The sequence below is a fragment of the Hoplias malabaricus genome, chromosome 9, assembly GCF_029633855.1.
Source record: "Hoplias malabaricus isolate fHopMal1 chromosome 9, fHopMal1.hap1, whole genome shotgun sequence".
Classification (NCBI taxonomy): Eukaryota; Metazoa; Chordata; class Actinopteri; order Characiformes; family Erythrinidae; genus Hoplias; species Hoplias malabaricus.
Window position 1 is genome coordinate 6,303,133 of NC_089808.1, and position 13,854 is coordinate 6,316,986.

General features: G+C 37.2%; 1 protein-coding gene across 1 annotated transcript in view; it reads right to left on the minus strand.

The window, feature by feature from the left end:
* The window catches only part of LOC136707268 (basement membrane-specific heparan sulfate proteoglycan core protein-like), a 160,456-nt gene that overhangs the window by 17,541 nt on the left and 129,061 nt on the right, over nt 1-13,854 (minus strand). The window contains exons 15-18 of the mRNA XM_066681247.1: nt 2,720-2,755; nt 2,347-2,601; nt 1,955-2,227; nt 895-1,170 (exon numbers count right to left, since the gene is read on the minus strand). Of these exons, the coding sequence (XP_066537344.1) occupies nt 895-1,170; nt 1,955-2,227; nt 2,347-2,601; nt 2,720-2,755 (840 nt within the window). The remainder of the gene's footprint in view (nt 1-894; nt 1,171-1,954; nt 2,228-2,346; nt 2,602-2,719; nt 2,756-13,854) is intronic.

Here is a 13,854-nt window from a genome sequence, read left to right on the forward strand (position 1 = left end):
AGAAAGCTGTAAGGTAAAATAAGTACTAAGTAAAGGGTATGATTCTAGAAATATGTGGTTATTACTGGGTATCTTACAATTTGTTTAATCAGTTCCTCATTATTCAGCTATGTTCATATAATGCCTCAATACATAGAGGCTAAAAAGTGTAGAACATCTCTGAAGTATGTGATGATGATTATTGTGGTAAATCACATGTCCTGAAACTAAACAGTATGAAACTCTGCTAGTGCCTGTAGTGAAAGTAGCTGACCATGTCCTCTGTATGTGCACTATAAATAATTTTAAAATATCTATAATTACATTCAGAACTGCAGTGATTTCAAAATAGTTATATATAGTAAAATAGTCCCTTATTTATAAGAAATATTTATAAGAGAGAGTAATAGTCACTTGCAAAAACTGTCACACTTTTAACACAATTAACTAAAATTTTAAAGTAATCTACAGTTATGCTTAGAAGTACAATGGATTCGGAACGTAGTTAGGTGCCTTATTTGTAAAATGTTTGTAAGATACCCTGTAATAACTACATACTTACACAATTATTTTATCTTACGACTTACTTAACAGGGACTTGCTCTGTAATTACCCAGTAATTAGTGGGCTGTAATTTAAAGTGTTGCCAAAAAAAAAATATTTTCAATGGAAGTCAATGCAAAAAGATTTTATTCCAATTAATTTAGAAGCATTTATATCAGTCCATTTATAATGGAATTTTCAAATATTCTAGTAATCTAAAAAACAACAAAAATGGAGATACATATTTTATATTGGAAAAAGACCATATGGGAAAAAATGAAGCTGCATTCCAAAACTACAGCATGTAGTTCCAAAAGTAATCGTATTGACAAAAACTAATATCTACTACAGTTTTTAAACTGTATCACTCACCAGTAACGTTTACCCAGAGTGCATCACTGTAGTGGGTGAAGTAGGGTGGGTTTCCTCTCCCAGCTCTGCACCAGTACTGTCCTCCATCAGAGTCACTGACTGAGCTGATGGTGTAGGAGCGTGTTTCAGTGCTGATCTCATTCTCAGGGTTGTGTGTGTGTTTGGACCAGTAAAACATCCATCCAGCAGACTGACCCAGCTCACAGAACAGAACCACTGGCTGTCCTCTCACTGCAGGTCCTTTACGGCTTGATGTGAATTCAGGTTTAGGTTTTTCTGTTGTAAGAACGAAAAAGATCATTAAGAGTTCACACACTGTTCCTTTACCTCAGCATTGTACAGCTGTTACATACTATATTTACACATCTGGCACAGAGGTTTATTACACAATGATGTGATGCTGTTTCAGTTCATGCAGAACTGGTCAAATGTCAAAGACCACACTTTTGTTTCATCTTTCAATCTTACAAGCACTTTGAACTGCCCTTGTGTATGAAAGGTGCTCTATAAATAAACTTGCCTTGTCTTGCCTTAGAAATTTAAAACCAGTGAGTTACATCTTTGTCCTCCAAAAAAAGCTCAAGCAGGAGGAGACGGACTCAAACCAAAATCTAAATGAATACTTCATAAAGTGGACTTTCTAACACTGTATTTCAATACATTATGAAAAGAAACGAAGAAAATGTGACCCCAAACATTGACACATTCAAGACCTGTTAGAGCAGTAGACTGTCACAGTAATTAACACTTTGATATTTGTGAAACAGGAAGAAATCAAGCCCAACTAATTTCAAATCTTCAGATCTGTTTATTCTTCCACTGTGACAAGAAAATTCAGCACTATGGGTGTGAAAAGACATGTAGCTGTTAAAAAAGCCATTACCAAGTAAAGAATATGTGCTCTGCAAATGGACATCTGAGATCAGGAGAGCGAGATTTAATGAACTGAGTATTCTGAATTTGTATTTAATTTTCAGAGTATGTTCCTGTGAGTTAAATGTAGTGATATGATGATGGAGTTAATGAATATCAGTGTAAATAATAACAGATTAACACCCACCTGATACAGTCAGTGTAACAGCATCACTGATCTTTGATCTCTGAGAGTCACTCCTCCTCTGTCCTCTGCAGGTGTAGTTACCGATGACAGACACGTTTACACTGAATGAAAGTTCCCTGCTTTCACTTAAATTATAAACTGGGTGATCATTGTTAAACCAGCTATAATTCCACTCAGTGTCTGTGTGGTTTTGTACGTCACATCTAAGAGTTACTGTCTCTTCAATAAACATCTGTGCACTAGGATCCAGAGTCAGTGAAGCCTTTGGTCTCTCTGTACAATGACATCACACAAATGTTACTTTAAACCACTCAAACTCACCTTTAATCTCAGATCTATTCATTAAAAGGTTATAGGAAGAATTACTACATGTAACAAGATCAAATGTGTACCGATCACTGTGAGAGTCACTTCATTACTCCGAGCAGAGTTTTTTCCACCACAGCAACACTGGTATTTCTGACTATCATTTGTTTTAATGACAGAAAGTGTGTAAATGTTTTCAGTAGATTCATAAAGATGATTGTTAGCTCTGTACCACTGGTACCTCCCGTCAGTTCCTGGACAGACACATCTGAATGTGACTTTCTCTCCACTGAATATTTCTGTCCAATTTGTCTCCAGACCCAGAACTGCATCATACTGCTCTGTAAAAAAAAAACACACATCAAACACACATCTGTCACTGAACTCAAACTCTTCATCCCACTCTATGAACACAATTATCAGCTCCAAGAGACTTCAATAAATGTAAATGTGAATCACCTTGAGCATGCTCTGTTTGGATGAGGGAAACAAACACTAAAACAGGCAAGAGAAACAGAGAACATCATTCTTCATCCAGAATAAATAAATAAATAATAATTTTACTTCATGAGAATAAATGAATGAAACAATTCAAACAAAACCATTAGTAACTCCTTTCCACAAACAGTGTTTATAAAGGTATATAAATTGTGATGAGTTTTATCTGCGGGTCTGAAGGTGAATGGTCTTATTTCTGGCCCATGGTGGTTGTTCTCTGCTGCACCAGGTCAAAGGACACAGAGATTATAAATAACAACAAAACTGAAACAGCACTTCGCCCCCACCACTGGCACTGAGCAGCAGCTTCATTAACAGGAGAAATAATAACAAATGAAATATTGTAGAACCAATGACTGGTGAAGAATGACTGAATAACTTGTTACAATATACATTTCTGTAGCTACTAATCCCTATAATCAATAATACCTCACAAGATCTGGCATCATGGAGCTGATCTCAGCAAAAGTTTAAAGACAATCCCAATGTGGCCCTTGTTAATATCACTCAATTTCTTACACATGCCTGTGTTTCCTGCTGCTAACACATTAGCTTTATTCACACTCAGACTAATATACAGTATCCCACCCTCAACAGGTGCCACTGTCACCAGATCATCCGTGTTATTCCCTTTACCTTGAGGGGTTTTAATCTCGTGGCTGATTGGTGAATAGTGTTTCCATAAACCTTTTTTAACATCGACTTGCAGCTCTGTGTATTTCTCTAAAAAATCTAAATAACCCTCATTGACCAAGCAATGTCTGAATGTCTGAAAGACCCCCCCCCCCACTCACTTTTTATCTTAAACAATCTCTGTGTAACTGATCCTGCAAAGGTCTGCACTGATAATGTAATCAACTCTCTTCCTCTCTGCTTCAAAATCTGTGAGGAATTCTAGATGTCACTCTCTCAATTAAACCCTGTATCAGCTTAGCTCAATGCCTTCTAGAACCTGCTGAACATACTCTTATTTATGTTGTACCCATCTTTTATCTCCAGGCTACTGGACAACTGTAACTCTCTCCTGTCTGGCATCAGCTCTCCTTCACTACACAGGTTTCAGTTGGCCCAGAACTCTGCTGCTATTGTTTGAGAGTGAGTGGTGGTTCAAGTAAGTGGTGCACATAAGTATTTCTTTACATTGTCAGTCAGCACTAACACATTACAATGTCCTCATTTTTGCTGCATTGCATCACAAAACACTCTTTAGGTTGTTATAGAATGATTGAAGATATAAAGAGAGTGACAGGTGCAGATGAGAGAGTGAGATCAAAATGATGTGATGTCATTGCCCACAGTAGGGTCACTCATTCTCATCTGGTTACACAACCCACAGCAGATCAGTATTCAATGTGAAAAATGCTATACCTTGACCTACGTTTTATTAGATCAAAATAGTCATTGTTAAAAGATATTATTTCCTCATTCAAACAAACAAACAATAATCAAAAATCTGGGGCAGGATAGGCTCAGTGCCCCTAAAGCCTAGAATCAACCCTAATCTCCACTACCTTCCTGTAAAGCATCACATACACGTCAAAACTTATCTGCTCATAAAGTCCTCAGCATATACACTGAGGTACAGGCCTTAATGTCTCTTCATTTATAAGTTCATTATGTCTATGGTGAATCAATGAAGAAAACATTTCCCCACCTCTCATGATATGTATATTTATATATTTCCACATCAACGTCTATTTCCTGTTTGTTTTTGTTTTTTTCTTAAGACTGTCTTTGTATATGCCAATTTGTTTTTATAGCTAAATGCTTGCTTGACACTTGATAAATGTTTAAACCATAACATAATAAAAGATCAAGTTGTGTTTCAGTTCTGCTGTTAACTTATTTTTTTATTTAAAAATGTGTATAATACTCTCATTCATTTTTACGGTGAAATTTAAAACAGTTCAAATGGATAGAAAATGTGTTATTCATAAAGTATCTATTTTATGATAAATATCATAAAAATATATTAATCTATACTTTATTAAAATGCATTCAAATTTATTTGTTACAGTTTGAAGACTCAAACTCATACAGTGGTTATATATATATATATATATATATATATATATATATATATATATATATATATATATATATATATATATGTGCTCTTAAAATGTATGGCTCTACAAGGGTTCTTTAGTAAAGCAAATGATCAAAGAACCCTGAGCACAAGAACTCTTGCATGATTAAAGGGGTTCATGGGATTGATGGAGAATGTGCTATAGATGGTTCTATAGAGCACCTTTTAGACAAGGATTCGATATGGCACCATAAAGGGTTCCTCTACTGGTGTGACAACAAACTTGATACAACAGAAGGACCATATTTGGTGCCATATAGAATCCTTTTCTGAAAGGTGTTATCTATAATAATAATAATAATAATACATTATATCTATATAGCGCTTTTCAAGAACTCAAAGAGGTGGCACGGTGGCGCAGTCACACATCTCCAGGGACCTGGAGGTTGTGGGTTCGATTCCCGCTCCGGGTGACTGTCTGTGAGGAGTTGGTGTGTTCTCCCAGTGTCCGCGTGGGTTTCCTCCGGGTGCTCCGGTTTCCTCCCACAGTCCAAAAACACACATTAGTAGGTGGATTGGTGACTCAAAAGTGTCCGTAGGTGTGAATTTGTGTGTTTGTGTTGCCCTGTGAAGGACTGGTGCCCCCTCCAGGGTGTATTCCCGCCTTGCGCCCAATGATTCCAGGTAGGCTCTGGACCCGCCGCGCCCCTGAATTGGATAAGCGGTTACAGATAATGAATGAATGAAGAACTCAAATTTACAATAGTTAATACATTCAAAGACACAAAACTGAACATTTGAAAAGATTAAGTTTGAGAAGTATTATAAGCAAGGGAGAAAATATATAACACATTCTCCATCAATCTGAAGAACACTTTCATGATGCAGATAACCCTTTAATCAAGCAAAAGGTTCTTCTTGTGTTCAAGGTTCTATATAAAACTATTTTCTTTACTAAATAACCTTTATAGAACCATTATTTTTAGGAGTCTACACAAAACTACACTTGATTTAACCATATTTAGTGTATATTTATTATACTAAATAGATCACATTTATAATGTATTATCTAAATGTTCTGATTGATGAATATAATTTCTATAGTTTATTAGTATTTTAACAGTTATATTAAAGGTGGATTGGAATACACTCCATGTTAGAAACAAGACTGTTTTTCTAAAATATTAGTGAATACATGTTAATTGCTTCTTCAAAATTTCTCAAAATAATACAGTTACTATACCTCAAATTCACCAGTGTTAAATCAACACTATTTGTTTAATACTATTAGGATTAATTTTTATTAATGTAAACATAACACTCCTTGACACTAACGATGTATAATTAAGTACATTGTTTGTACACTGAAAATAGCACACTTAGTGCATGGAAGTATATTTAATTAAGTATACTTTATTTTCTCCTGGATAAATATTAACTCCTTCATAAACTGCACTCACTCTAATGAAGACGAAATAACATTTACTCACAGAGAGTTAGAGAGAGAGCAATGAGCTTCATGGTGTCCCAGTAACAACTGACTGACTCAACAATGCTGTTTTCAAATATCTCCACTTCCTGAGAGAGAGTGTGTGTGTGTGTACGTGTGAGAGAGAAAGAGAGTAAAAAAAGGTGTCTGACATTTTGAAATTCCGTTTAAACACACACACACACATATATGGCCTCAAAATGGGGCCAAACGAAGAACCAATAAACTGAATCCATATATGAGAAATTAAATTTGGAAAAGGAGAGGACTGTTATATTGAGAGTTATAAAAACAGGCTTATGAAGAGAACATTTTCTAAATTACTTATTTTGTTTGTATGTGCATTTCTCAGTTACACTTCTCTCAGTCTCAGTTTATGTTCCAAAAACTGTGCTGTCTACAAGTGCTCCTGTATGGTCAGTGGAGCTGATAAAATGAACAATGAGTGTAGACACAAAGTAGATGTTTCTAATCCAGTGATTGTTCTAACACGGTGGGGAATGACTTCTTCAGAGTAAGAGGAAAAAGCACTGAGAGGAATCAAGACCCAGAACAGGAACCCATTCTCTTCTGACCCATAACCAGACTTTCCATAATTTACAATACTCATGCTGTGAGGAGCAGACAGAGTAAGATATTCTCCTTTAGATGCCTATGTATGTAAGATAAGTAAATGACATAGGTGTGTTTCATATAAAGAAAGTGAGGTATAGTGGTGTTTGAAAGGTGTGTCGTTTTGTGTTTTATACCAAGAAGGTGGATAACATGACTGAAAGCTGAAAATTGTGCGTTTGTGTGTGTGTGCATGTGTGTTCTAAACAAATTAAAGAGTAAGAATTGTGTTTGAAATGCCTTGGATTTCCACCTTAAATAGGAGAAATCAAGTTTGGTAGTACACAGCAAATATAGCATTTCACTAGAAGATAGATGTTTTAGTGACATGATGCACACTTAGTTAAATTGATAAAATGGGAAATAAGTGTAGTAATAAGATGTTTCAAAAGGTGTTTGATTATAAAACCTAACTCTAGTTTTAGCTTCGTATAGCTGTTTAAGGTGGAAATGAGTATTTAATAAGAAGCTGGAGAATAAGGCAAGGCAAGTTTATTTATAGAGCAATTTTCATACAAAAGCAATTCAATGTGCTTTAAAGAAAAAAAAAAAAAAACAGTTAAAAGGCAGAATAAAAATCATCAAAGTCCAATAAAACAATTACATAAAAAGAGTTAAATGATTAAATTATTAAACATGATTCAAACAACTAAAAATGATACAATAAAAGAAAATAACTAAAGTTCTGTTACTGAATAAATGTGCAGAGTATTTTAGACCGAGCTGTAGCTGCTCAAACAGGAATGTTTTAAGTCTTGATTTAAAAGTGTCTAAAGTCTGGGCTCTTCTAATATTCTTAGTCAGCTGGTTCCATTTATGAGGGGCATAGGAGCTAAACACTGCCTCTCCATGTTTAGTTTTGACCTGAGGCAGGACTAACTTTAGTTCCTAAAGATCTGAGATCACTGCTCGGCTCATATCTCTGTAGCAGGTCTGAAAAATACACTGGTCCTACCCCATTAAGACATTTATAGACCAGTAATAACACCTTAAAGTCTATTCTGTAACAGACTGGTATCCTGTAAAGATTTGAGGATGGGGGTGATGTGACATCTTCTTTTGCTCCGAGGGAGAACTCTGGCAGCTGCATTTTGAATCAGCTGAAGCTGTTTAATGTTTGTTTTTGGAAGTCCAGTTAAGAGACCATTACAGTCATCAATCCTGCTAGAAATAAAAGCATGGATAAGTTTCTCCAGGTCTAGTTTAGTCAGAAAATCTCTAATTTTATTGATGTTCTTAAGATGGTAAAATGCTGATCTAGTAACCGCTTTAATATGACTGCTAAAACTGAGATCTGAGTCCATTAATACACCAAGTTTGCGAGCCAGTTCTTTAGATCTGAGGGCTCTTGAGTCCAGATATGCAGCCAATCTTTGCCTCTCATTGCTGTTCCCAAATAATATAATGTCAGTTTTATCTTTATTCAGTTGCAGAAAGTTGTGTCCCATCCAGTTAATGATGTGTTCAAGGCACTTGCTTAATGAGTCAACTGGACCAGAGTCGTTTGGGGACAGGGCTGTGTAAATCTGAGTATCATCTGCACAGCTATGATAGGACAGCCCACAGTCCTGCAGAATCTGGTCAAGAGGAAGCATATATAAATTAAATAAAAGTGGACTAAGAATAAAACCCTGGGGGACACCACGGGTCATTGGCATTCATTCATTGGTGCCAGTCATTCACAGGGCAATGCACACACCTACAGACACTTTTGAGTCGCCAGTCCACCTAGCAACATGTGTTTTTGGACCGTGGGAGGAAACCAGAGGACCCGGAGGAAACCCATGCGGACACGGGGAGAACACACCAAACAGACAGTCACCCAGAGCGGGAATTGGACCCACAACCTCCAGGTCCCTGGAGCTGTGTGACTGCAACACTACCTGCTGCGCCACCATGCCGCCCTGGTCACTGGTATGTTCTCTGAAATATTATTTTATATTTCTACAAAGTAGTTCCTGCCTTCCAGGTAAAAAACAAACCACTTCAGGACTGTTTCTGAGAGTCTAACACAGTTTACGAGTCTATCAATAAGAATCTTATGGTCAATGGTATCAATGGCAGCACTAAGGTTATAAAGTAATAGAAGATACCTTTCCAGCCTCCGTATTTAAGTGAATGTCATTAATTACCTTGATTAGAGCAGTCTCAGTGCTGTGATTAGACCGGAACCCGGACCTGAATTTGTCTAGGCTGCTGTTTATGGACAAGAAACTGGTGATTTGCCTGAAAACTATTTTCTTAATGATTTTGCCAATGAACGGTAAATTAGAAATTGGTCTGTTGTTACTTATCTGAGATGATTCTAAATTTTTATTTTTTAGAAGAGGCTTTACGACTGCAGTTTTTAGTGAGCTCAGAAAGACCCCGACATGAGTGAGGTGTTTACGATATGGAGTATGTCTGGTGCTATAGTGTGAAACACACTCTTTAAAAACTTGGTTGGTAGTGTGTCAAAACTGCAAGTGAATAGTTTGAGATGACCAACTGTGTCAATTAAAATTTCACTATTAACAGTACTGAACTCTGACATTTTCCTAATCACTTGTCTGATATTCTGGATTTTAGGGTTAAAAAAGAGTGCAAACTCATTACATCTTTCAGGGGCCATTGGTGTGGGTGAGTTTGTAAGTCTGTCAAGCATGGTGAAGAGAATTCTGCTGTTGTTAATGTTATTGTTGATGATGCTAGAGAAAAAAGAATGATGCTTCTTCTTGGCATTGACTTTCTACAGCAGTTAAACATAATGCACAGCACATTTTATCTCACTGTGTGTTATTAATTTATTTGTGGCAGATTGCTACACTATCTACTTCAGCTCTGATTTTCTACAAGTTTAGGAACACTTGGTCATTAAATTAAAATACAAAATACATGCTGTCAAATACACCAAATCATGAACATTCATTCATTTGTAAGCACTTATCCAGTTCAGGGTGGCAATGTGTCTGGAGCCTAACCCGCAGTCATTGGGTGCAAGGCGGGAACACAAACTGGAGGGGTCACTGACTAAAAACACTTGCAGTTTTGTATGTGAACACCATTCATCCTCCCTCTTAGCTACTCTTTCTGTCTAGTTTATCATATCACCATTTAGCATTCATCTATTTCCCTCTTTTATTTCCTTCCTCTCATGTTTCTGGACCTCTCTGCTCTCACTGTTGTGGCTTCACTTGCTGCTCACACTCTTGATCTAGTAAAATGGTAAACAGTAATAATAATTTAATAAGTAAGCAATATTTGATAGACAACAATTTGACATAGCTTCAAAAACACACTTTGTTTAGACTACTCATCCCTGTTCCTCTGTTGTATGTCCTCTCTATCTAAGCCTTTTACCTCTCTCATCAGTTCTCTCCATTATCTTACCTCCATTTTTTTCTCTTCTCTCTCGTGTCCTGTATTTCCAATCCTTGACTTCTTGGTTGGATATAGGGTTGATGTCGTTTTCACTTGAAAATGAAGCAGGATGGGTATATTTCTGACTGAATATTTGTGTTACTAAATAATTTGGATTTACCTGCTGCAAGAATAAAACCTTCAAATACAAAAGTGATTAAAAAAAATTAATCAAATCGATCCAATCAATTAGCCCAATTTACCTTTACAGGTTTAACACACTCAGGTTCAGGGTCATAAAAATGAACTTAGGAAACCCAGGCCTTTGACTGGACAGAACTTTTAACTCACGTGGTGCACCTGTGGCATTACTCAAAGAATACTTTGTGGCACCTTTACGAAATGTATGAGTTCATTACCTCAGGGGAAATGTTTATCTATCTATTCAACAGTGTAGGCACTTGTATAAGGCCGCACTTTATGTTGCACTTTGTTGGCCCGTTCTCAACCTAGCAATGACACTGTTTGCAACGCTGATGTGTCTGAGACACTCATAATAGCACCATTTACAATACCATGCGAGTGTCACCTCTGAGTTGAGAATAATCCACCACTCAGATATCTGGGCAATAGCAGTCCTGTGGTCAGAAACTGAACAAAGGTCAATGTGACAAAGGGTACGGTGGCTAAGGAAGCCCAAACTCACTGCAAATTAAAACAAGCTGCAAAAGCACAAAACACATCCATGAAGATTACACTCGACATTCTTATTGTTTCTGCTTAAAAGAAGTGTTAGACTTGATTTTTCCTTCATATCAAACACCAAACACAAGTTTATTAAATGCAATATAAGCAATGATTCAGGTGCTGTTCCGTGTTTGATGTGAAGGAAATATCTAACACTTGTTTTAAACAGAAATAGGAATCATGAGTGTAATCTGCTGTAAGCTTTGCACACAAATGAAGTCAGATTCTGGCAATACTTTGTTGTTCTGTGTATACACATCATGTCTCTGGGGTGCAGCATCTTTCAGGGTTCTCCAGAAAACTTCCATTGTGTTGTGACTGGATTTGCTGCGTTTCTGAACTTGCATCGCTTTTGTGAAATGAAGCCCATGTTTTGTTGTTTTAATGGATGTTTTGTCCTTTTTGCATTTTTCCTATTATTGTAATCAATATCTGCATATCTATGAAAGTTGGTTAAAATAACCATTAAATGTTGGTACAAGAAACCATTTTGCTTCTTCTGTTAACTTCTACATTTTATACGATACACAAATTATACTACTTACAAATTAAATACAGTTGCCTGTAATATATTTGTTTGTATAGGACCTTTCATACATGAATGCAGCTCAAAATGCTTTACTTTGTTTTATGACAAAAGAGTAAACAATGTGAATTAAAAATGAGCATGATATCCTATCATTGAAGCTTTTTACTATTTCAATAAAATTCTATTTTTAGCCACAAGATACAACTGTTTTTAAAGGATTCTTCTTTTAACAAACTCCTGCCTTGTATTCCTGCCTTGCGCCCAATGATTCCAGGTAGGCTCTGGACCCACCGCAACTTTGAACTGGATAATTTTGTTTTATTGTTAAACATTTATGTTTTGTTTACAGGATCCAGTTTATAAAGGCGAGTGAAAATGTACTCTATGAAAGCATCGGCTAAGATGTGTGAGGCCTACAAGGCATACTTTGGTTTGCCTGTTGGAGTTCACGGCTTCCTAGGCAATCACAAGGATGAAAACTATGCACAGCTGGTTCATTCATTCATTTTCAGTAAAGCCCTTATCCAGTTCAGGGTCCGGAGCCTACCCAGAATCACCGGAAACCGGAGCACCTGGAGGAAACCCACATGGACACGGGGAGAACACACCAAACTCCTTACAGACGATCACCCAGAGCAGGATAGGAACCCAGAACTTTTAACTCAAGTGGTGCACCTATGGCATAACTCAGAGAATACTTTGTGGCACTTTTACGAAATGTATGAGTTCATTACCTCAGGGGACATATCTATGTATTCAACAGAGTAGGCACTTATATAACGCCACATTTTACAAACCGGATTCCAAAAAAGTTGGGACACTAAACAAATTGTGAATAAAAACTGAATTCAATGTGGAGATGGCTAATGTCAAAATTTTATTCGTAATAGAACATAGATGACAGATCAAAAGTTTAATCCGAGTAAATGTAACATTTTAAAGGAAAAATATGTTGATTCATAATTTCACAGTGTCAACAAATCCCAGAAAAGTTGGGACAAGTAGCAATAAGTGGCTGGAAAAAGGAAATTGATCATATAACGAACAGCTGGAATTAACTGGAATTAACAGCTAATTAACACTAATTAGGTCAATTGACAACATGATTGGGTATAAAAAGAGCTTCTCAGAGTGTCAGTGTCTTTCTGAAGCCAAGATGGTAAGAGGATCACCAATTCCACCATTGCTGCGCAGAAAGATAGTGCAGCGATACCAGAATGGTGTTACCCAGTGTAAAATACCAAAGACTTTTAAGTTATCATAATCAAACGTGCATAACATCATCAAAAGATTCAGAGAATCTGGAACAATTGCTGTGCGTAAGGGTCAAGGCCGTAAAACTCTACTGGATGCTTGTGATTTCCGGGCCCTTAAACGTCACTGCACCTCAAACAGGAATGCCACTGTCAAGGAAATAACAGAATGGACTCAGGAATACTTCCAGAAAGCACTGTCAGTGAACACAATCCACCGTGCCATCCGCCATTGCCAGCTGAAACTCTACAGTACAAAGAGGAAGCCATTTCTAAGCAAGCTCCACAAGCTCAGACGTTTGCACTGGGCCAGGGGTCTTTTAAAATGGAGTGTGGCAAAATGGAAGACTGTTCTGTGGTCAGATGAGTCACGATTTGAAGTTCTTTATGGAACACTGGGACGCCATGTCATCCGGACAAGCGAGGACAGGATAACCCAAGTTGTTATCAACGCTCCGTTCAGAAGCCTGCATCACTGATTGTATGGGGTTGCATGAGTGCTTGTGGCATGGGCAGCTTGCGTGTCTGGAAATGCGCCATTAATGCAGAGAACTATGTTCAGGTTCTAGAACAACATATGCTCCCATCTAGACGTCATCTCTTTCAGGGAAGACCCTGCAATTTTCAACAAGATAATGCCAGACCATATTCTGCAGCAATCACAACATCATGGCTACGTAGAAGGAGGATCCGGGTACTGAAATGGCCAGCCTGCAGTCCAGATCTTTCACCTATAGAGAACATTTGGTGCATCATAAAGAGGAAGGTGCGACAAAGAAGGCCCAAGATGATTGAAGAGTTAGAGGCCTGTATTAGACATGAATGGGAGAGCATTCCTATTTCTAAACTCAAGAAACTGGTCTCCTCTGTCCCCAGACGTCTGTTGAGTGTTGTAAGAAGAAGGGGGGATGCCACACAGTGGTAAAAATGGCCTTGTCCCAACTATTTTGGGATTTGTTGATGCCATGAAACATATGTTTTCCCTTAAAATGATACATTCTCTCAACTTTTGATCTGTGATTTGTGTTCTATTCTGAACATATTAGATGTTGGCACCTCCACATCATTGCATTCAGTTTTTATTCACAATTTGTTTAG